The sequence below is a fragment of the Salminus brasiliensis genome, chromosome 25, assembly GCF_030463535.1.
Source record: "Salminus brasiliensis chromosome 25, fSalBra1.hap2, whole genome shotgun sequence".
Classification (NCBI taxonomy): Eukaryota; Metazoa; Chordata; class Actinopteri; order Characiformes; family Bryconidae; genus Salminus; species Salminus brasiliensis.
Window position 1 is genome coordinate 24,484,342 of NC_132902.1, and position 25,556 is coordinate 24,509,897.

A 25,556-nucleotide genomic window follows, 5' to 3' on the forward strand; every position below is an offset into this window, starting at 1 on the left:
TGGCTTACATGTAAATCATGTCACACAGGTAGGAGAATGTAGACTCAAGAGCCTACTAATAAAGGTGCTCTACCCGGTTCTCTTGTTTGGTTCCACTAGGAACCTTTTAAAGGTTTTAAACTCACACATATTAATTACAAACCTGGTTCCTAAAAGAACCACAAATGGCTCTTCTATGTGTTCCGCTCAAACATAAGCTAATTAGTCCTCATGGTTCCTTACTTTTTATCCTTTGACCCCTTTCATCGTATTTTTAATTCTGCTAGCATTCGGCTAACACAAGCAGGTCAAGGGGTCTGTCTGCTGACACTGAGTCACACGGAGTGTCCAGTAAATCGTCTGCCCCTTGCGTGACCGAAGGCATGGTTAATGTCCTCAGCCTTGCTCACGGCCGGCATTGCTAGCCAGCTGAACCATTTTGATTGTAAGCAAAGCAAAACAAGGCCAGGGAGGCTAAAAATAGCGCCTGCCTCCGTCTCTGTGACACTAAGGCTTGACCCGGGGTGATGGGGGGCCGTTTCGGAATATTCGAATGGGCTTTTTGCCTTTCAAAAACTGCACGTACACACTCTTTCACCGCCCTCTGCGCCACGGCCTTTAGCCGACTCATGTTGACAGTTCCAGAAACGTGTGTGTGTGTGTGTGGTGTGTTTTTTTTGTGCCGTGTGTATTTTGAGATTACGTTAGGGAGAAATCTGAGCATTTCTATATTGGAAGGGCGTGCGGACGTAAATAATCAGCGTGGTATTTTTGGACGCCGCGCTCCTGTTTTTCCGCTACGCGCCAGTGGAAGATTGGAACGGCTGGCTGAGCTTAGATGGCCGAATCTTTTATGCTTTGACAGTCCAGTGCTCACACATTAGATCCTGAGAGATTACACTGTATGGACAAAAGTATTGGGACATCTGCTCATTTATTGTTTCTTCTGAAATCAAGGATATTAAAAAGTCTCTGGCAGAGTAACTGTCTCTACTGTCCTCTACTGTTGCTAAAACGCTCCACTAGATTTTGGAGGAGCATTGCTGTGAGGATTTGATTGATTGCATTCAGCGGCCAGAGCTTTAGTGAGGTCAAGATGTTGGATGATGATCACCACCCCACCACCTCATCATCCCCAACTCCCCAACTCATCCCAAAAGTACTGGATGGAGCTCCACCATCCATCATTCCAGAAAACACAGTTCTTCCACTGCTCCTCAGCTCAATGCTAGGGGGCTTTATACCCCTCTAGCCCACGCTTTAGTCGCATTAGGCATGGTTGTATTCTATTGGCAGTACATCTCTACAGGGACTAGACATGCTGTGTTTGTGCATTTGCACATCTGTGTCAGCAATGCCTGCAACTTAGCTGCAGCTAAATGTAGCTGAATGCATTCATTACACGGGCTGTCCACAAACATTTGGACATATATTGAATGCTTACAAGGGAAATGGCCTTTTCAAACCACTGTCAAGCAGCGCTGATAAAGCCTGAGCATGACAAGTGAGTGAACGCGGGTTAGCCAGAGCTGGAATAATCTCTCGAGGGGATAACTGTGTTTGTGTGTGTGTGTGTTTGTGTGTGTGTGTGTGTGTGTTTGTGTGTGTGTGTGTGTGTGTGTGTGTTTGTGGGAGAACTGAATATGATAATAAAAGCCATTTACCTGGAATGTATACCTGGCTTTATTCGAAATCAGAAGATGCTGGCAGCTTGGAGGCGTCACCCAACCGACCCTTTAGCAGCAGCGCTATTTTTAGCGCGGGTTTATAAATAGCCTGTTCGTAAGGTCATCTAGGTTATGCTCTGCTGTGGTTGTCATCCCCCATAACTGGGGAATGCATGGGTAAAAAGGATTGTGGGTAATCCTCGCAGCCTCTTTCAAAGATTTTATCCCCCAGAAACGGGATGATTAATCGCTTTATTCCGAAAGGGTTTTAAAACAGGAACATGGCTTAAAAACGTGAACCTGAATGAGGTTAATCTCTCTCTCTCTCTCTCTCTCTCTCTCTCTCTGTCTCTCTCTCTCTCTCTCTCTCTCTCTGTCTCTCTCTCTCTCTCTCTCTCTCTCGCTCTCTCTCTCTGAGTCTCTCTCTCTCTCTCTGGGTCCTCTCTCTCTCTCTCTCTCTCTCTCTCTCTGAGTCTCTCTCTCTCTCTCTCTCTCTCTCTCACTCTCTGGGTCTCTCTCTCTCTCTCTCTCTCTCTCTGTCTCCCTCTGGGTCTCTCTCTCTCAAACTCTCTCTCTCTCTCTCTCTCTCTCTCTGGGCCTCTCTCTCTCTCTCTCTCTCTCTGGGCCTCTCTCTCTCTCTCTCTCTCTCTCTGGGTCTCTCTCTCTCTCTCTCTGGGTCTCTCTCTCTCTCTCTCTCTCTCTCTCTCTCTCTCTCTCTCTCTCTCCCTCTGGGTCTCTCTCTCTCTCTCTCTCTCTCTCTCTCTGAGTCTCTCTCTCTCTCTCTCTCTCTCTCTCTCTCTCTCTGGGTCTCTCTCTCTCTCTCTCTCTCTCCCTCTGGGTCTCTCCCTCTGGGTCTCTCTCTCTCTCTCTCTCTCTCTCTCTCCTCTCTCTCTCTCTCTCTCTCTGGGTCTCTCTCTCTCTCTCTCTCTCTCTCTGTCTGTTTCTCTCTGGGTCTCTCTCTCTCTCTCTCTCTCTCTCTCACTCTCTCTCTCTCTCTGGGTCTCTCTCTCTCTCTCTCTCTCTCTCTCTCTCTGTCTCTGTCTGTTTCTCTCTGGGTCTCTCTCTCTCTCTCTGAGTCTCTCTCTCTCTCTGAGTCTCTCTCTCTCTCTCTCTCTCTCTCTCTCTCTCTCTCTCTCTCTGGGTCTCTCTCTCTCTCTCTCTCTCTCTCTCTCTCTCTCTCTCCCTCTGGGTCTCTCCCTCTGGGTCTCTCTCTCTCTCTCTCTCTCTCTCTCTCTCTCTCTCTCTGGGTCTCTCTCTCTCTCTCTCTCTCTCTCTCTCACTCTCTCTCTCTGGGTCTCTCTCTCTCTCTCTCTCTCTCTCTCTCTCACTCTCTCTCTCTCTCTGGGTCTCTCTCTCTCTCTCTCTCTCTCTCTCTCTCTCTCTCTCTCTTCAGATCATCCATGAAAGAACAGTTAAGAGACTCACTGGTTTATTTCAGTTCCATTAATAAATACAGATAAAACAGTGCAGGCTGAGGGAATCTAATCAGACGTGATTATCCAGTCAAATCCAGCGTGTTTTAATCAACAGTAATCATTAAACATCAAAGACAATAGTGAGAGGTGATGTAATCGCACAGATAAAACAACCCAGCTACTGCTCTACACACTGTGCTCAGCTTAGACATGCAGGTGAACAGGTGAAGTAGCACTGGCTGACGGAGAATGCTGAATAATTTGTGTGCAGGTTTTTATATCACTGCTGTCCTGCCAAAACCTTGTATCTCCACTGTGCCATTGTCCACTTTTTAGGCCTAATGTGAATCTGGCAGTTGTTCTTTACATTCTTAATGCTGGGGGGGCTTCATACCCCTCTAGCCCACACCTGGCATTAGGCAGTATGGTGCCAAGAGGAGGATGTTTATCTGAGAGTCCTATTCCATTGGCAGTACTTTACTATAGGGACTATAGACAAGCTGTGTCAGCAATATGTGCAGCTTAAAATAGCTGAATGCATTCATTAGAAAGGGTGTCCACAAATATTTGGACATAGTATATTTGGAATGATTTTCTGTGAGTTTGTCTGCCTTGAGATTTGATCGCAGCACAAGTCAGTCTACTTATTGATTTAATATTAATGTAATTTCATTGACTATAACTTATTCTTATTGTTCTACAGCTTTACTTAGTTCTTTCAGAATTGTCATTTCATTACTACACTAACGATTTACATAATTGTACAGACCTTGCATATTATATATATATATATATATATATATATATATATATATATATATATATAAATGCTCCCCAGATAATCCCATCACACACTCCGCAGGTATTTATAGCCCCATCATTCAGTTCCCACCTTAAACAAGCAAAGTGACTACTTTTTGGTCTGATGGCGTATATAGTATAGCACACTTCATTAAAAACATTGATTCCAGACATCAGAAAAAAATCAGAAATGTGTTTATAAATATAACTAATATACTGCTGAAAACAATCCAGCTCTAGACCAGCTTTGGCTTTGGTTGAGTTCAGATGCTGGTCTAAGCTGGTCTTTAATGGTCATGGTGGTTAAAAAGCTGATCATCCAGGTGAGAACATACCCTCACCTTATCACTTCATTCCCAAACCCTTCATCAGTTCGAGATCTGTGCGTAAAAACATGAGCGGGCTGCGCGGGTGGGGTGGGAACCCACTGTTGCCTTGTATTTGAGGAAAGCTGTGGTGCAGTGAACAGACAGGATGCAGTGAATGTGAGAAAGGCTACAGTGACATTCTCAGAGGCTCTCTCTCCTGATTGGCTTTTCCAGGCGGTGGAGGGTTCTGATAGGACAGTCTTACGAAGATGACTATCAGTATGATCCCTGTGAACAGAAGCACAAAGAACGTTACCTCCCAAACAGGTGAAACATGCCAGGAATGTATTTTCTTTTAAATAACAGGGTGGTAAATAGGCCCGTAAAGCTCCATATGAGCATATGAGCATTACTATTCATACCTAAAACAACCACCTACATACTTTATTAAAATAATATTGGAATATGGATAAAGAACACATGTAGAGACAGTTGAGCTACTTCACGCTCAGCAGCATGCTTACCTATAACTCCCAGTGTTCCCAGCAGGATGCCCAGTGTGGACTGGATTGTGGGCATCCCTGCGAGCTGCTTGGCTGCAGTCCGGCAGTTCCCCCTCACGTTGCATGTGCACACAGTCACTGTGAGGAGAGAGACCGAGTGAGTGTGGTGGAGGAGGGCAGCAGTGTGGTGTGAATGGAGGGGTAAACAGGGACAGGCTGCTCTCAGCATGCCTCCATGGCTTCAGGCTGTGAGAGAGCCACTGGGAAAACAGTGATCAGACTAATGCACCTGAGTCTGTGAGAACTGAATTCCTACACACACACACACACACACACACGTTTGGAGGTTTACATGGGGTCATGTGTGTGTGTAACTTTTAAGTCCCCAGGCTACAAATTTATCCTGGAAATACTTTATTAGAAAATAAATAGCCTAAGTATTAAATACAATATAGTGACAAAAGTATTGGGACACCTGCTTAGTCACTGTTTCTTCTGAAATCAGGTTATTTGTTATTTTTGCCTCATTTATTTATTTATTTATTTATTTTACCAGTATTATTTATGTATTTATATATTTATTTATTTGTTTTTATATTATTATTATTTATTATATGTTTTTATATTCTATTTTTTCCACAATTATGTTAGTGACAATATAGTGACAAAAGTATGGGGACACCTGCTAAGTCACTGTTTCTTCTGAAATCAGGTTATTTGTTATTTTTGCCCAATTTATTTATTTATTTATTTATTTTACCAGTATTATTTATGTATTTATGTATTTATTTATTTATTTGTTTGTTTTTATATTATTATTTTCCCACAATTATGTTAAAAAATATTAGCTTTTTTGCAAATACAGTCTTGCAAATAAATAAACCAATAAGAAAAAATACAAGTACAATGCAAAAGCACAGTTTCCACTGCTTCTCAGTTAATATGGTTGTAAGCTATCAGTAGCTCTAGAAAATGCACAAAAATGGATAAAAAAGTGAGGCCTTTGCAATTACCTGGATTTCTAAAGTCTAAATAAATATAAAATATGAATGAATCACCTGTATAAGTATGTATTACATATTAAACTACATAAGTACCTAAAAATAAGTTCGGGTCCCATAAGTATTATGCAAATGTAAGCACTTACAGGTAATAACAATGTGTCGCACACAGACACAGGTACACAGATGCAGATATGCACCCATTAATGCCGTCTTTAACGTGTTGTGCAAGCAAGTGCACACATTATAATTACCCTAAGCAATTAGCACTAACTGTCTCAGCTAATGTCCCTGCCCCAATGGCCTCAATACCTGAGTACTGAACCAGTAGATATCAGCATTAGATGAATTTTAACATGCTGGAGGACTCTCTCTCTCTCTCTCTCTCTCTCTCTCTCTCTCTCTCTCTCACACACACACACAGCCTGGGCCTCTGTTGAGCAGAATGAGGTGAGCAGACAGCGCCTGGCATGTTAAACCAGACACGATACACTCTTAGAAATAGCACTTTCTGGACTGACTGATTTAGTTTAGTCGAGACTTTTATTAAAATTATGTTTTATAGTGTTTAATATCTTATAATCCAGTCTGACTCTCCTCCCTCCTGACCAATCAGCTCCCAGCTCCTTTACAACACTGCTGTCTGATCACCTCCTGTGTGTGTGTGTGTGTGTGTAGTGGTACACACTCTGGACTGGTATCTGTAGTTGTTGGTTTATTGGTGTGTAATAACTGGTTTATAGTGGGTGAGTGTGCTGTGTGTGTGATTGGGGTTTCTATAGCTAGTGTGTGTGTGTGTTAGCATTAGCGTTAGCCTCCACTCAGTTCTGAATGGGTTCTTCAGTGCTGGTTTATAAACAGAGAAAGGCGAGTGAGCGGTTCTGCGGTTCTCCCGCTGGTAAAACAGAGCGTTTCAGTGATGTTTTTATAAAGGGTCAGATATTATGGTCTGTTTTAAGGTTCCACTGTAAAATAGCTCCACACTGCAGAACCTCCACTCCTTTATTTACCTTCTGAGAACGTCCACACTGCTGCTGCAGCCGGCTGGGAATAATGTCCGTTAATGAAGCCTTGAGCCCCCCAGATGGCACCCTGAACACCGTGGTTAAAACAAAGACTCGGAATTGGATTGAAATTAAAGTAGCCAATATCCGATCCATTAAAATATGCCTGTAATGGCCCTGATCCTGATTCACTGGATCAGATTGGGACATCCCTACACGAAACACAAAAAATGGGATGTGCAATATGGCCAATTACTAGTCGAGCTGTGCAGTCACACACCTCACACTGCTCATGGAGGACTTGATGAGATGAATCATGTGTGTTATTAGAGAGAAAACACTCAAAATGTGTCGAACTGAGCTAAATCATCCTGAGCTAAATCATCCATTAGGATATGACCATCTGTTTAGTGCAGTACGTTCATTTCCAGGGTGAGACAGGATGTACCGCTGCTGCTTTTAACATTCTTTAGATGATCAACCGATATTCACATTTAATGTTTTACGTCATGTCTGTAATTAAACACAACACACCGTCATTATATAGATGGGAACATGGCACTGCATGTGCAATGCATGTCTGGTAAATCTAAAGGATGAGCCTCAAAATAGCATCACGTGTGCTAATAAATCGATGTGATTCATTCCACACATTCAGTAACCTGCAGTGAATGCCACAGCCTCCAATTAGACAGCTACTGTTACATCACCCAGATGAGCAATCCGGCACAAACAGGATACAGCAAATGAATCCCTTAATTTCCTCCCACCAACCCTCTCCTTCCTCTGCAGAAAGCTTATTGGAACGCATTACCTGGCAGGTTGATAAAGGTGCTTCTGGGAGGAGAGCTGCTGTCAGAGATGGTGAAGGGGACGGTATAAACCTCAGGAGCCAGATAGTCGATATTCAGAGAGAGGTTGGTGTGAGTGTCTGTGAAGGGAAAGGGTTTTTAGATTACAAAAGGCTTGAACAGATGAACAACCTGGGAAAAAACAGATGAACTTTTTAACCATTAAGTTCGTCATTAACTTCACAGTAGGGGTCGTGACCTTTCCGTTTGGTCATTATACTGTCGGGTGTCTTATTCTGGCCCTGGATGGATGGAAATAGTGATGGAGTAGCTTGCAGAATATCTGACTGAGCCCGTATCCCTGCTGTTTGTGCACAGATACGTAAGCATGGGTTCCCCCAATCAGCCATAACATTAGTATCATAACCTAATATTGAGTAGATCCCTCTTGTACTGCCAAAACATGGCATGGACTCCACAAGAAGAACCAAGATGTTTCTATTGCAGATCCTGTAAGTTGTGAGGTTTGGCCTTAATGAGCATCAGAGGTGCGATAGGGGGGGAAAGTGACTGACAGTGGGCCCTAAAATCTATTCGAATTATTATTAATATAAAAAATATTTAAAAATTATTTTTTTTCATTTTCACCTGATTTTCTGCCTAATTTTAGCTAGGCCAATAAGCCCACCCTATCACTTGCTAGTAAGCCACCGCCACCGCCACAGCCACTGCCACCGCCACCACTTATTTTCAAACTGCCGCCAGTGCAGCATCACTAGGCAGCCAACATGCTCTGAGGAAAGCTTCCAGTTCTAATTCATCAGCCAATAGACGCCTGTGCCGACCAGCATTACAATGGGAGCGAAGAGGGGAGAGAGCTTCATCTACCCTCCCAGAGAAAGTATGGCCAATTGTGCTCTCTCTGGCTCTGGCTGCTGGGCTGTTCCTCATAAGCGCTGGTCAGTATCTACCAAAAGGACACTGGCAACAGGATCATGGGTGCTGCCAGGCATTTTGGGTCCCAGGAAAAGAGATTGCACTGGGCCCTGCCACCCCACCTCTTCAGATGTGTAGATCTTAATAACAGGTGTTCTTTGGATGCACTGGTGTCCTGGGAGTGACCAGCTAAACCAGCACCAGTTCAAAAGTAGACTGGCAAAAAACAACATAGAACAGCATAAAGGGCAGATGGTCTGTATATCTGTTCTGCAGCAGGGTATGGGAATGTAATTACAGGGTTTATATTCTTTATTAAAGAATAATAATAATAGTAATAATAAACTGCCACTGAGTCTGTGGGTCTGATTTTGATATTCTTTGGCATAGCGTGTCCACTGCAGCACTTGCGTTGGTCATGAATATGCACTACCTTATTAACATATGGATTTTGATTGATTTTTTACCAAGGACATGTCAAAATACTGCTGTGGTATGGGGAGAGCAGTGTGCTGATCACCACTCCAGTGACATATTAATAAGGCTTAATTACCATGCTGCACATTTAGTGTGTTATAGCAAGGTTACCAATGGATCCAGTACAATATTTGGTACATTTAACTATGATATTGTAGTACACCATATCTTTGAGGATCAAGATTATTTATTTATTTCCATCTCTGTTCAGAATCTGGTTGTGTAGCTGTAGCTGTGGTGCTGCAGTTCAAGAAAAGACCCACAGGAACACATTCACAAACCCAGTATCTAATCAGGCCTTCAACGTAAGAGCAGGAGCCAAGGCCAGTAAAGAGGGCCCATTATCTGCCTCAGTTTAGTCTTATCACTTCTCCTAAAAGCCCTCTGCTGTCTTTTGACACCACCGTTCTTTAATGTTCCACTGGGTAAGTGGGGGTACAAGAGGTTGTGATGACGCTGGGGCGCGACCAGAAACCACAGCATATCTCCTGCTTGTATCTCCACTGTCAGGTGTGAGGGGTATGTTGCACATGGGCTTCACTTCGAAAGAATGGAAACACTCTTAAAAATAAAAGTTTGGAAAATTTGGTTTCCTGATTATTCTTTAACAAGTGATTTTTGTAAATTAGGTAAGATACTTTTTAAAGGTTTAAGAACGTTTATATAATGTGAAGGGTCTGTAGTGATTAAAGGTCCTATAATATCTGTGTGTAGAAGCAGAGAAACATTTTTCAATGCTCAATGTTGGTGCATGTTCGCTTATGGTTCAGTGCTGCTGCCTGCCTACCCTCTGGTTTAGGCTCTCCACCTGTTTAAACTCACCAATATTTGCCACAGTCCTCCTAACGCCCTTTTTTATTTTCATCTATCTCTTTCCCATGTTTTGAGATGCCCTGTCCTCTTTCTTACAATTAAAATCCATTGTTTATTATGCATGTTGTAAAGAGGAAAATTACATACATGCTTTAGTGACATATCGGTCATAAGATTACGGGTCAAAGTGTTTTGTCTGGTAACCAATTGAAGTGCCATTCATAGCAGCTCCTGTGTAATAGTGTAGGTAGGGCTAATTTCCATTACAAAACACTACAGATAAGAAACTTCTAATAAATGAAAGATTGGTTGCAAAAACATTTGATTTTTAACCAATTTTGATGTGCTTCCTCCCACTACTCTAACGTCATATACAAAACAGAAGACAGAAATAAGAGACAAAGGCAATATATATACATATGAAAGTAAAATAAAATACAAGACAGAACTGTAGTACTGGTACTGCCTGACCCAGCTCTCCACCACCCTGTTGCCCACTGAGATGCTGCTTTGGATCCTCATATTAATGCATTCACACCACTGTAGATACTGCATAGCTATGCATATGACCGTTTAACCTGCATGGACCTTCACATTATCACTGAGCAAGTGTCCTACACTCACTTACATTCTCATAACTCACAACCTGCTCTCACATTAACCACAGCTCTTCATCATCTCACTCTTTCTGTCCAGTTATTTGTCTTTGTTCTGTTATCTGTTGAGCTATCTGTGTCAACAGGAGGATGGATTCGCCTTGTGATTATTGGTTCCTCTCAGGGTTCCTTGTTTTGATCTTGCCATTGTCACCTGAACCTCTGTAAAGCTGCTTTGTGGCAACATTTCTTGTAAAATCAGTATATCAATTAATCTACAATTAACTACATTTAAAAATGAACCTATTTTAAAGTTGTTATTTTGGAGATAACAAACATACAAGAAACATTAGTTTAGCAAACTTTACTTCTAAGAACTAAAATACTGAGCAAGTCAAACCCTAAGAGGAACCCAGACTTGGTGAAAGGTGCTTTATAGGGCTCTTGATGTCGTAGAAGAGCCATTTTTGCATCCATAAAAAACGTTTTTTAATGTTTGTAGTGTAAAGAACCTTTTAATGATCAAAAGAATCTTCAGTTCTTCAGTTCAATTTATTTAATATACATTTCCATAACAAACCTGATTATATATGGAACTAAAAATGATTCCTATATTTACATTTTATGGCATCGCTCAAAAGGGAGAATGTGTTACTGTTTTGCTCTTCAGTGTCAGCCAGAAAAGAATGAGTTCTTCATTTCAGTTTTCAGGTTCCCCTCAAGGTTTCCCTAAATAGTGCCTAAATAAATGAAATTATAAAAAAATCAACGAGCAGATATGAGCATAGACTGATGTTAGCAAAGTGCAGTAATGCTCTCTCTGTTGCAGCCCTACTGCTGAGCTTTAACAGTCTGTGTCTGGGTGACCTTGCGGACGCAACTAGCTGCGTTTTAGCCGAGAGGAAAGAGTAGCTCTTGTTTGGAGGAACAGTATCTCTCTTACCTGTCACTAAGCAACACAGCAGCAGCCTATTGGAGTCATTCATATTGTCCTCAAATTGCTTGGCTGCAACACTGTAGTGCAAGGAGTTGGAAAAAGGTCTGCAGCAAAGCGTCAGAAGCAATTTATCCTCATATTCGCTCTAGTCTGGCAAAAGTAGGCAGAGCTTCAGCTTAATCAGAACACATGGTGAGGAACAAGAGGGAATGGTGAGAGATGCTGGTTTCTGTAGTGATCTCTGATACATGGCAGTTCAAAAAGAGGTGGTTGACGGTTTCTGATGTATCGGAGGAGACATGTGTTAGGTCCTTACCCTCCTAGTATCTGGAGCACTGCTAGTGCTAGAGGGAGTTACATACTGGAAGGAAGAGGGGGGAAATTTACACAGGATTGTCCAGTCCAAGCCATTGGATCAGGATAAGGGCCCATCCAGACATGTTGGTGTGGCGCAACAGATAACATCACTGCCTGCCAGTCAGCTACCATACCACTTGGGATCCTAGGCTTCAATTCCCAGTCTGGGTGACTATACAGCACTACACCAATAAGAGTCCTTGGGCAAGACTCCTAACACTACATTGGCCTACCTCTGTCAAACGAGTAACCTTGTAAGTCGCTCTGGATAAGAGTGTCAGCTAAAAGCCGTAAATGTAAATGTTTTTGAAAGTATTGGCTATTTTAAGTCTGATCCAGTTCTGATCCTTTGTTTTTACTGCTGTGCTCCAGCAGAGCATTACTTGGCGTTCTCTAGTGACCTGGCTAGTCAAGGCACTTCCCATTTTTAGCAGAGATGTCCCAGTCCAATTTAGTGGATCAGGACCTAGTGTTGGGAGCACTGCTAGTGTTAGGGGGAGTTACAAATGGATGGGTCAATTGGCAGTAGCAAATTGGTAGAAAATAGAAAAAAAAGTGAGTGTGTTTTTACACCTGAAGGTCCGAACTCAGGTCTGGTTTCCCATTGCAGTTTATTAAGCTCACTGAAGAACTTTACAAATACCTAAGTCTGTACGTAAGTCCTGATGTCAACACCTATGTAGGCTGCGTCTCCCTACATTGTCACTGATTGGTTTGTGGACGGGTGTGGGTCTGATGTTGGCATGTTGTCAGTTTAGCAGCTCGCATTTCTATGAAAAAATTAATGAACAGATTGATTTGGTTCCACTAAACTGCTGATATTACAACATAACTACCAGCAGCACCAACTACAAGCTCAGGCCTCTAGACTAGTTCAAATTCACCAAATGAACGAGCTCATCCAGACTGGTTACATCATCTCTTAGACACTTAGAATCGTCCCCATGTGCTCCTGACACTCATTTTATTCTCTTGTTCTCTGGTTTAATTTATTAGACTCAATATTGGTGTATGCTGCTGCCTGCCTACCCTTTGGTTTAGGCTCTCTGGTCTGAAATTGGTTGTTGGTGGATTAATTGATATCCACACTGCAAAGCAACCTAATCATGGTTCAGTTTGATCCAGACTGAGACCACCTTTTAGTCTCAGACTGTGTTACCAAGACACCTTCAATTTGGGTTTGGACCAAACTGAAACATCTGATGGCCCAGTGTGTATCACTGTCTCCTCTGGTCTTGATGAATGCCTCACACACCTTTGTCAACTGCTTTTCTTCAACTGATCTTCAACTGCTTCTTAAATGTTCTTCACTGCTATACACACACCTCCTATAGTGGATGTTCTTTTCTTCTCCACACACTTCCCAACACAGTTCCTGAATATATTCTTCAAGCACATTAAACACAGCAGCTAGACATCGATGTATGGGTGACGGTAAATTTACCTTCCTGTAGGCCAGAGTGTGAGTGTGAAGAATTCCATTTTTATACGTAAATACATACATTAAGTTTTTCTTTGACCCCTAGATCCAAGCCAAGACTCATTTATGTGATCCTCTATCTTGAATTACACACAGCAATGAATGTGTGTTTGTGTGAAGAAGAAAAACACTGCAAACCCAGAGAGACACACTCAGCCAACACTTCTTAAGGGGTGAGATCTTGTGAGGAACCTGAGGACGCAGGAATATGTCACGGATCTGCCAGAAAGAGAGGGGGTCGGGGGAGAAGCCTCGCTGCAGGTTTTTTTTCCTGGTGTAATTAGAGGAACAGTAACACCAGAAGCACATGTAGCCTTTCAGCCAATGTGGCTCCAGCTGTGACATCACACAGATTAAAGGCAACATAATTACCCCATTCTGAGAGAGGAGGCCTTTTCATTCATCAACGTTAACCGAGAAAGAGAGAGAGAAAGAGGTAGGGATGAGGGAGAATGAATGGAAGAAGGAAAGAAAGAATGAATAAATAAATGAATGAATTAATTCATTTATTGTATTTGTTCCTTATTCACTCCTTTTTTCCTTCAGGAAAGGAAGAAAGAAAGAAAGAAAGAAAGAAAGAATGAATAAAGGAAGTCCAGAATGAACGACAAACAGAATGAATAAATGAATGAATGGATGAATAAGGAAAGCCAGAAAAAAAGAAAAATGAAAGAAAGAATGATTATAGAAATGAACAAATTGATTAAGAAAGAAAGAAATAAAGAATGAATATATAGATGAATGAATGAATGGATGGATGAATGAAGGAAAGAAAGACTTAATGAATGAATGATGACCTAATGAATGAAGAAGAAAGGAAGGAAGGAAATAAATAAATAAAGAAAGAAAGAAAGAAAGAAAGAAAGAAAGGGAAAAAGAAAATAATAAATGAATGAATGAATTAAGAAAGGATAGTTATTTTCTTTCTTTCAGCTCCTTTTTCATTCATTCATAAAGAAAGAAATAAAGAAAGAATGAATAGAAATAGATGCATGAATGAATGAATGGCTGAACGAAGAAGAAAGGGCAGAATAAATGAATTAATGAATGAATTGTTGAAGGACAGTTCTTTCTTTCTGTTTCTTCCTTATTAGTCCATTCATTCATTCATTCATTCATTAAGAAAGAGAGAATAAATTAATGAATGAATAAATGAAGAAGGATGGAAAGAAAAAAAGAAAGAAAGAAATAAAAGAACAAAAGAAATGAATGAATGAATTAAGAAAGGTAGTTATTCTCTATCTTTCTGTTCCTAAATAAATACAAATGAATGAATACATAGATGAATGAATGAATGAAGAAGGAAAGAAGGAAAGACAGAAAGAAGAAAAGAAAGAAATATATAATTAAGGAAAGACAGTTCTTTCTTTCTGTTCCTTCCTTCATTCATTCATTCACTTATTCATTCATTCATTCACTCATTCAATTATTTATTCTGTTTGTCGTTCATTTTCCCTCTTTTTCTTTCTTAATGAATGAATGAAAAGAAACAGAAAGAAAGGACAGACATAAAGAAAGAACTACCCTTCATTCATTCATTCATCCATTCATTCATTCATTCATCCATTCATTCATTCTTTCTTTCTTTCCTGAACAAAAATGAGTAAAGAAGGAACAGATACAAACAAATAGCATTAATTAATTCATTCATTCATTCATTTATTAACTCATTAATTCATTTATTAATTCATTAATTCATTCTTTCATTCATCCATTCTTTCATTCTATCATTAATTAATGAATTCTTTCATTCAATCATTCTTTCATTGGTTCATTCATTCATTCATTCAATCATTCTTTCATTGGTTCATTCATTCATTCATTCATTCCTTCATTTATTTATTCATTCATTCATTCATTCATTGGTTCATTCTTTCTTTCAGAAGCAGAGAAGAAAAACAAAAAGGAAGAAGAAAAAAAAGAAAATAAATTAAGAAAGACAGAAAGAGCGAATCAATGAGAGAAAGAAGGAGTAATGCCACAGAGACACGGGCAGCTCTTTGACTCAGTGAATCGATACGGGTGCCGTCATCTCGGCCGAGTCAACAAGTTCTCCAGCATCAGAATCGTCACATTAGTGCTGGTTACAGAACCTCCACACTTATTACAGGCGGCTCTGAGCCGTCTGAGGAGAGCAGGAGGGGGGAGGCAATTTCCTCCAGCCCACTGTCTTTCAACACACCCCGCTCCTCGCACACGGCCAGGCCGGCAGGTGTCTGCATTAGACCTAATTCAGATGACGTCTTTCACTCACTGGATTGGCGCATTGCCACTGAAAATGTTATTTTCTGAATCTCCATTTTTATCTAGTCCGACGTCATCCAAGCACAGGGCCACCGTAACCTAGCACGCCTGAGCCAGCATCGGCGGGGTCGAGACGGCCTTTGGGTTTGAGCGCACTTTGAGGCAATTTAACTGATGGTCTTCACACGTGCCTGAAACACTTCAGCCTGTGATTAGTGCCAGTCTCAGGTAAACCAGGACAAAGTCACTGTGGTAGAGCCGGCAGGCATGTGACCTCTCAGCGCCACATCAGTCCTGATCACAGTGTCTAAGCAGGTAATGAGCCCATTTCTCTAAATGAAGTTAAGCAAGCCACAGAACATTACCAAAACATCAGGCAGGTCCTGTTGAGTTTTTTCCTGATATGCAGTGGAAAAAGAAGGACAACCAGTAAACCAGTGACCGCTGAATGGGCACCCAAGACTTATGTGGTGCGAAGGCTAGTCTGCCCGTCCAATCCCACAATAAAGTCACTAAAAAAAAGCCAATGCTGGCTATATGTCATGTGCAGTCCATGCCTTGATGGGTCAGAGCAATTTCAACAGCACAATGGTGACCTGCACAATATTAGGGGGGTGGTTTTAATGTAATGGCTGATCGATATGTATATCTCTTTTGGGCAAGGTCTACAAGTACGTAGGGTCACCCACCGTTTATGGGCGTGAGTTTCCAGTTGCGACGCACTGTGGGGTCACTGCGAAGAGAGAAGTTGAGTCGACCACCATGCTGGGGGCCATCACTGTCCCGAGATGCCAGCACCAGGGCCTGGTCCTCCCAGCGTGGAGTGCACAGGTACTTCCAGGAGTAATCTCCCACCAGAACCGGGCTGTTATCGTTCACATCCAGAATATGCACGGTGACCAGCGTGGAGGCGGAGAGGGAGGAGTTTCCTGCAGAATGAAGAGATGAAAACATCCATCATGAGTGAGAATTTGAGTAGTCTTTTACTCTTTTACTCCACTGCTGTAAATACAAGTAATGCTTTAAGCGCCCCCTCATGGATAGCTGTACATATGCATTTCTGGACAAGCTGAGAGCTCCAGAAGCTTGATCTGAAGGTAGAGCAGCATGTGGGCTGAGGCGGTAGAGTAATACTACAGGGTTTTACACTATTATGACTCTATGGGTTACGCAGCGTTACACAGCAGCAGTTCTGGAGAGAGGTTCTCCTCCTGCAGCTCCACCACCAAACCTCCATAGTGCAGTACCAGCAGCAGCAGCGCTCCGGCCCGGATTGGGGATTTGTTCCGTGTTCATACTATCTACACATCTTGTCTGGTCTGTCTTGGTCTCGTCTATTTGCACCATGCCTAATGCCAGGTGTGGGCTAGTGGGGTATAAAGCCCCCCATCATTGAGCTCTCTGAAATGTTCTCGGGAATGATGGATGGTGCTCCATCCAATACTTTTGGAATAAATTGGGGAGATGGTTGGGGATGAGGTTCACCAACTATCTTGTCACTGAATGCAATCAAATCCTCACAGCAATATAGAAAGCCTTCTCAGGACAGTAGAAACAGTTACTCCAATAAAAGCAGGTATAAATTTCTTGATTTCAGAGGAAACAACGAATGAGCAAGTGTCCCAATACTTTCATCCATTGATGAAAGGCTTGAAAATGGCTAACACAAACTGTACATTAACTGATGGGCAACAGTCTTTAGCCATAGGTGGAGCTACAAGGCAGCCAGTGTGCTTATTAGTGTGTTACATGTGTCTCTGAATGACAGTCAGCCTCTGGGACGCGTGTGCCATGCAGTGACCCCTGCAGACTGGGAATGTATATAATTGGGTAATTTCAGAGGGCTGTGGATGGATTTAGTGTTCCACATAGCTAGTCTACATGACAGAGCCAGGTTACAGTGCTCTATTTGAGCCCATTCTCCGCTGCACTGGGTGGCATATAAGCAGGCATTAACCTCTGGCCACAGTCTGGATCAACAGCTGCGTGGACTGGGTTGAGGGATCCAGCATGTGATGCTGGCCTCCAGCTGACCAGGACAGAAGGCGTGGCATTATAGACAATGACCTAAAAGCAGATGTCCAATCTGTCCAAATTTATACACAGAGAGCCAACTCAATAAAGCTTTACAGCCACCACTTAGCCTGTACTGCCTGTCGGGGTAATTCTGTTTGCCTATCTGTATCTCCCTGATAAAACACGTTAAAGCATCACCCCTCAGGCGACCTGAGCACAAATATTATTTGATCTTTTTGTGATATTAATTTCCCCACATGCCTCCAAAACCAGTGACCCCCCCCCACCAGTCTTTCATAAGGAAGTGTGAGGAGGCAGTGCAGGCTGGGATTACTGGTAATTGCAGATCGTGACTGAACGCTGTGGTAATGGTGTTCTGTGTATACAGCCATGCACAAACATACACACACACACACATGCTGTCACTTCCTTTCCCTACCTAGAGCACTTTAGATGGGTGACTCATGGATTTCTTGTTCTCTCTCTGAGCTTTCTGTCAGTATGTGAGGATGTGGTCCTGAATACGAAATAAGCGCAGGCATTGACTTCCACCGTCAGTGCCGTCACTGTCCCTGCAAGCTGAAATGTCAAGTGTCTCAGCTGCGTTGAGGAAGTCCACATCACACACACAAGCAAGAGCTGTTGATTCTGTGTCTGTGTGTGTGTGTGTGTGTGTTCTTATTCAAACATACATCAAACTGCCTCGCTATTTAACATCCGGACAGAACAGAGGAAACCTACAGTGTAAAAGCTGCTGCTTTAGTGTTCATAGACAACCAGACCGACAGACAGACAGACAGACAGACAGACAGACAGATAGATAGATAGATAGATAGATAGATAGATAGATAGATAGACAGATAGATAGATAGACGAATGGACGGACAGACGGACGGATAGATAGACATAAAGACAGACAAATAGAGAGACAGATAGATATATGCACAGACAGACAGATAGATAGATGGACGGACAGATAGATAGACAGACAGACAGACAGACATACAGACAGACAGGCAGACAGACAGATAGATAGATAGATAGATAGATAGATAGACAGACAGACAGACAGATAGATGGACGGACAGATAGATAGATAGACAGACATACAGACAGATAGATAGATAGATATATACAGACAGACAGACAGACAGACAGACAGAAAGACAGATAGAGAGACAGATAGATAGATGGACGGACAGATAGATAGACAGACAGATAGATAGACAGACAGACAGACAGACAGACAGATAGATAAATGGACAGACGGCTAGATAGATAGACAGACAGACATATATATATATAAATAAATAAATATATATATATATTTATATATATATATATATATATATATATATATATATATATATATACAGACAGACAGACAGCAAGACAGATAGAGAGACAGATAGATATATATAAAGACAGATAGATAGACAGACAGACATACAGACAGACAGACAGACAGATAGATATATATAAAGACAGATAGAGAGACAGATAGATAGATGGATGGAGACAGATAGAGAGACAGATAGATAGACAGAAGGGAATTTATGAAAGTGAAATTATTATTATTATTATTATTATTATTATTGTTGTTGTTGTTGTTGTTGTTAATAATAATATTAATAATAATAATGGTGGTGGTGGTGGTGATGGTACACTGCATTGTGTCTTACGTCCGTCCTCAGCCACCACCTCCATGGTGTATGTGCTGTTCTCCTCTCTGTCCAGAGCCTGTACGGTCTTCAGCTCTCCTGAGTACTTCCCAATAGAGAAATACTTCTTAGTGTCCCCTCGCAGCGAGTACCTACAAAAGAGCACAAAACAGTCAGGAGCTCTGAGCTGTTACAGATTCAGTCACGTTCTGTTCAGGTTCTGTTCAGCCCTGGCTGCTGCGCTAGTCATTTATTGTATTGTGCATGAGAGAGGGGCCTGCAGGGCTGCACGTCCTGCTACACACCCCGCACTGCAAGAAGCACAAGCTCTGGAAGAGGCTGTGAAATGTGGCCGACGGTTCTTTACGTAAACAGCAGCAGGACTGTATTCAGACTGCAGACAGAGTGTTCTGACAATGGGAGGATTTTGTAATATGACAAAATGTCTCCATTTAGTCTGATTATTGAGGCCTATGGTACACACTGACCTCTTTTTAGTACAGACAGGTTTTTCTTTTGGTTTAACCCTTTAAACTCAAAAACATCAAACCCTGGCAGTAGAGGTTTAGTGAGGTCAGGATGTTGGATGATGATAACACACCCCATCTCATCCCCAACTCTCCAGCTCATCTCAAAAGTACTGGATGGAGCTCCACCACCATCCATCATTCCAGAGAACACAGTTCTTCCACTGCTCCACAGCTCCTCAATGCTGGGGGGCTTTTTATACCCCTCTACTAGCCCACACCTGGCATTAGGCAGCATGGTGCCAATAGGTTCATGTTTATCTGCTCCAGAGAGTCCTATTCTTTTGGCAGTACTTCCATGCAGGAACTAGATAAGCAGTGTTTTACCCATTTTCTCTCCAATTGTCGCGCCAATTACCCAACCCATACATATTCTCCCCCCATCACATGCAATGCTCCCGACACTGGGATCTCCCAACATTTAATATTTAATAGTATGTTCAATTATTTTACATAATTATTTTAGCCACCACCTCTTTTTCTAAACTGAGCTCAGATTAAAGCTCTGTGGCCAGCATTGCACTGAAGTGATGTGGGCAGATAGTGCCATCTACCCACCCTGGAGAGAGCAAGGCCAATTGTGCTCTCTCAGGGCCCCGGCTGCCGATGGCAAGCAGCATTACCGGGATTCTGCATAATGCCATAAATGGTCATAGTAGGTCACAGCGCCTTCTTCCACTAGACCACCCAGGACCCATGGAGTCTTAACTGTGCTTAACTTAGCTTAACACAATTTTATAGTGTTAAATTATTTGGGTTAAAAGGTCATGACCCAAGGCCATGTTATAAAGGGGTTACATTAACACTGTAAAGCACCCCGGTGACCTGCGTACTGCTATAAATAGCGCAAATGATCTTGCCTGATTGGGTGAGAGTCTGGGTCGTAACCCCTGATGGTGGCGATGACTCGTCCTGGCTCCTCCCCCTCCCTCACAGTGACTTCATAGTGGCTCTGGGAGAGAACAGGCCCTTCGTTGATGTCATCGATGAAGATGGAGACTGTGGCAGTGGAGGCAGGACCGTACCTGCCCCGAACCAGAGCCACGGGGTTCTGAGCACTGAGGACCAAGATGTACTCATTCTCCCGCTCGAAATCCAGCACCTGATTCAAAACACACACTAAACTGATAAGTGAGAAGAACACTGGCCAGATTCATTTCTGGCTGTAGGTCTTTAATAATGAAGATAACCATCAGATCACCTCTGCAGGCCTAGCCTCGTTACATGACGCAGATGCACTGGAGAATTAAAGGGACAGTTTAACAGAGAAAATTTCATTTAGACCTAAATGTAGAGACCTAAATGAGACTTTCAAGGTATGGAAGCTGGAGCTTTGGTGCTAATGTAGCTAACAAGCAATGGCGGCTTACAGCCACTGCCTAGCACCTGCCTGGAAAGCTGTCCACTAACTGTCCACTTAGTCTTGTTGTTCACTTCTGCAGATATGCTAATGTCTGCTAGCCTGTCTATGGAGTTTCTTAGTGTCTGTTAGCATCAAGCTAACCAAATAATCACTTTCTCACACTTTGCTTAGAGTAAATATGATTTTGGGGATTTTTGCATGCTAAACTGCTAAATTATCTGCCTAAAGCCTTGGTTATGTACACTGCAGTGCTGTGTTTGACTTTTTAATGGGGCACGTCTGTGTCTGCTAATGATTTATTGGTGGTCAGTTTTTGTTGACGACTCAAGAGTCTCTGTTTCTCTGTCTGTCTCTCTCCTTGTATGAGGAAAGTTTGTCCAGTCAGGAAGGAAAGGTACAGCCTGCACTTTCTGTTTATTCAGTTTATTGTTTAACCATAGATTTCTCCAGTTTCCAGTAAAGCAGCACCGGCAGCTCGGAGAAGGTGGTGGAGACTGAGAGCGGTAGAAGTAGCAGGTCTGAGTTCACGCAGGCTTTTCCAGAAGGCTGTTACCAGTCCAGCTGAGCTGTTTTTCCACACACACACACACACACACACACACACACACACACACACACACACACACACACAAAGTGTGTCATCACCAACAGTTGGAGAGCTGAGTGACACACTGCTTCCATTCCATCTCTGACGATGCATCCAGTCAAACGAAGGCCAGGCGGATCTCCAGAAGCACACACAACATCTTTCACGACTCTTTTCCACCTGACTGACAGTATTCCAAACACCGAGTGCTCTGCGCTGCTTTACGGGAAACAGAAATTTACTTAAAGTAATAGAAAGTGCATGTCGCATCTTTCTTGCCAGACTGGACGAGGTCTCCATACAGAGCTTATCCAACAGACTGGACAAGACCTTTCTTTGTATTTTTCTGAAGAACCCACTGCTTACACAAGCAACCATCCACTTGAGCACACGGCTTCTATAATCTCCAAAAAAGAAAGCAATAAATGACCCACTGTGGCCTGGGGGTCAAATCTTGAGCCATGCAGCTGTGCCATCAGCGACGTGAGTCTGGCAGAGCACAACTGGCCGTACTTTCTCCGAGTGGGTAGATGGTGCTCTCTCCCCTCATTCTGCCCTCATGTTGGCTGGCACAGGCGTCTGTTAGCTGGTGCAGTGGAGTCGGGGGTCCGGCACTCTACCCCGGGCGTGTCGGCTGCCCGGCAGTGTCACATCAACGGCAGTTTCGAAAAGAGGTGGTGGGTGACTGTTAGGTCCTTATCCTACGAGCGTTGGGAGCATTGCTAATGCTAAGGGGAGCTACAAACGGGGGCTGGGGTGGGGTTAAAAAAAAGCACTCACTAATAGAACGAGACTTTCTGCGGCAGCTATGAGCACATGCCAGTCATTGAGCTTTGGAGAAGTGGAACTGCATTCTCTAGAGTGGCAGAGCTCCAACCAATACCTTTGGGATGAGCTGGAGTGGCAGAACTAATTGTCTAACGTCAGCACCTGACCCCACTAATGCGACTTGTGGCTGAATGCAATCAGGTCCACACTCACTTTGACTGATGACTTAAATCAGGTTTGTCTGAGTAGGGCAGCTACCAAACTTTACTGGACTCCGGCCCTCCAGAACTCCCTCCAGGAGCTGTCCCTCTGCACCCCTGTTCTAGTGTAAAGCCCTCCAAGAGGCTGTTCCACTCTGAGCTTTTTAGAGCAGGTGTCCAAAAACTTTTTGTTCTTCAAGTTTTTGCTTGAGTGCACACTTTCCTAAACTAATGATGCAAGCGACACAGGTGTTGACCTATCTTGATGATAATTTGTTATGATGGCGATGCCGCTGAGTGCTGCAGTTTACCTCATCGTAATCAGATCCCATCTAAGAGAATAATGCTGTGATTACTGCAAAACGTACAGATCCGAATGACTCATCTGTTAAAGAACGAATGCTTCTCCACGGCCAAACAAATGAAATTATGACTGAAGCTTACTGGTGAAATGAAAACGATTGATTATCCTCATCTACAGTGGCTCCTGTCAAGGGGAGGATGTATTAGACAGCAAGTAAACAGTCCGTTCTTGAAGGTGATGGAGGTGTTGAAGCAGGAAAAATGTGCAAGTGTAAGAAAACTGTGATGGCTAGACAACTGGTATGGGTCAGAACATCTCCAAAACATCAGGCAGGTCTTGTTCCTAGTGTCTAGTTCCTAGTGGTTCAAGAAAGGACAACCAATGAACCAGTGAAAGAGTCATAGGCAGCTTAGGCTACAATCCATGGAGGTCCCATCTCATCTGCTGCTTGGTGCCAGATACCACAGGACACCTTCAGAGTTCTTGTGGAGTCCATGCTTCCAATACTCAGATGTGCTGTGCCAGCACAATGAGCACTTACTCGAATATAAGGCAGGTGGTATTAATGTTATGGCTCATCAGTGTATATAATAGCACCTTCAGTCAGTGTTGGAGCATTATGTGGTATATGTTAGTATATGTGTATGTGTAGTATGTGTGTGAGTACTACTTAGCAATGGATGTACTGCTAACTACTGTTTGATTGAATTGTATATCGCTGCTGTCCAGTGAAAAGCATGTATCTCCATTTTTGTCCAGTTTTGGTTTTCTTTCATTTGAACCCTGTAGCTGCTTGTGTGATTATTTCTGGATGAATGGACCAATAGAAACGCTCCAAAATCACTCTGAATAAACATTGACTTCCATCAAAAGTTACGAAGAATTTGCCTTCTGTAGAGTTGCCGTTTTGGACATACATGCATTTCATTGGACAGCGAAGATATTATGAAAAGTCATATAACTGTGATATGGTTTAAGTGCAAAATCTGCTGTGATCAGTGATGAAGATGAGTTGTTATGTATTGCGTGTATTTTGACCTTTTTCACATCCATAAAAAGTCTTGGTGAGGTATTTGTCATTTGGCCTTCATCAACAATGGTTTATCAAATTTAAGAACCATGCTAGAATATGGAGCCACTGTCACACAAAACCTGGCATTTTTCATTTGAGACATAATTTAAGTCTGGCAGATGTTCTTTATATTGTGTCAAAAGTTCATAACCTATAGAAACGCTCCAAAATCACTTGGAATAAACATTGACTTCCATCAAACGTTACAAAGAATTTTCCTTCTTCTGTAGAGTTGCCGTTAACTCAGACTCAGACTTTAACTCAGACTTTGCCCCAAAACCGTATCACAGTTAAATGACTTTTCATAATATTGTTGCTGCATATATGTCCAATACATGCAGCGACAATATTATGAAAAGTCATTTAACTGTGATACGGTTTTGGGGCAAAGTCTGAGTTATTATGTATTGTGTGTATCATATTTGAGGTATCAGGTTGTTCAAATGTTTATTTTATCATTTTGACCTTTTTCCACATCTATAAAAAGTCTTAGGTATTTGTCATTTGGCCTGCATCAATAATGGTTTATCAAATTTAAGAACCATGCTAGAATATAGAGCCACTGTCGCACCTGGAATTTTTCATTAGAGACATAATTTAACTCTGGCAGATGTTCTACATATTGTGTCAAAAGTCAAACCAATAGAAATGCTCCAAAAGCACTCGGAATAAACATTGACTTCTATCAAAAGTTACGAAGAACCTCTTCTGTAGAGTTGCCATTTTGGACATATATGCATTTCATTGGACAGCAACATTATTATGAAAAGTCATATAACTGTGATAAGGTTTTGGTGCAAATTCTGAGTTATTATGTATTGCATGTATCATATTTGAGGTATCAGGTTGTTCAAATGTTTATATTATCATTTTGACCTTTTTCACATCCATAAAAAGTCTTAGTTAGGTATTTGTCATTTGGCCTGCATCAATAATGGTTTATCAAATTTAAGAACCAATGCTAGAATATATAGAGCCACTGTCACACAAACACCTGGCATTTTTGGTTTGAGACATAATTTAACTCTGGCAGATGTTCTTTATATTGTGTCAAAAGTCAAACCAATAGAAATGCTCCAAAATGCCTTGGAATAAAAGCATTTATAATAAAATATATAAAAATATATGAAAGTTAATAATGGTTTTCCTCGATATGACTATATGCAACATTTTGTTTTAGTAAACAAAGACACATTACAACAAAGTCTAGACACGTGTCAAATTCAGCCTCACTTTATAATTTTAAAGAGCTTTTTCACTGCATTAGTGAGCACCGCAAGATAAATCCTAGCAGAGATATTATTAAGGAGGAGACACTTCACTGGTTAAAAGATGAACAGGGATTTTAAGGCCTTATGTATGGTTGACTCAGAGAACCCAGGCTTGGTCATGAGGATAAAAGCCTAACTACAGTCTCTCGATTGTTGCTGTTTTCACTTTTCTCCATAATGTCAATCTGCCAGTTGTTCTTTATTGTGACATTGTGTCCAAATGTTATGATAAATGGACCAATAGAAACGCTCCAAAATGACTTGGAGTCAAATCTTTTTACATTGACTTCCATGAGGTTTTTTTCCTTCTAGACATTTCGAAGATTTTAGACGTTTTTTGCATGAAAGAGGTGATATGCTAGCTGCCTTAATAGGCTTATTGCTTGCTGCTAATCTCATCATATTCAAAACTAAAACTAAATTTACCCCTAAACAGCCCAGTGTCCTGTCCAAACTTCTATTACCAGAGAACAGCCCCA

The 25,556-nt window shown here is 42.0% G+C and overlaps 1 protein-coding gene across 1 annotated transcript in view; it reads right to left on the reverse strand.

Annotated features, from left to right (window-relative positions):
• Positions 1-3,902: 3,902 nt before the first annotated feature.
• cdh16 (cadherin 16, KSP-cadherin) overlaps positions 3,903-25,556 on the reverse strand; it is a 53,965-nt gene continuing 32,311 nt past the window's right edge. Inside the window, exons 12-17 of the mRNA XM_072671571.1 lie at positions 20,374-20,615; positions 19,008-19,138; positions 15,999-16,238; positions 7,493-7,609; positions 4,695-4,811; positions 3,903-4,458 (exon numbers count right to left, since the gene is read on the reverse strand). Of these exons, the coding sequence (XP_072527672.1) occupies positions 4,358-4,458; positions 4,695-4,811; positions 7,493-7,609; positions 15,999-16,238; positions 19,008-19,138; positions 20,374-20,615 (948 nt within the window). The 3' untranslated portion in view covers positions 3,903-4,357. The remainder of the gene's footprint in view (positions 4,459-4,694; positions 4,812-7,492; positions 7,610-15,998; positions 16,239-19,007; positions 19,139-20,373; positions 20,616-25,556) is intronic.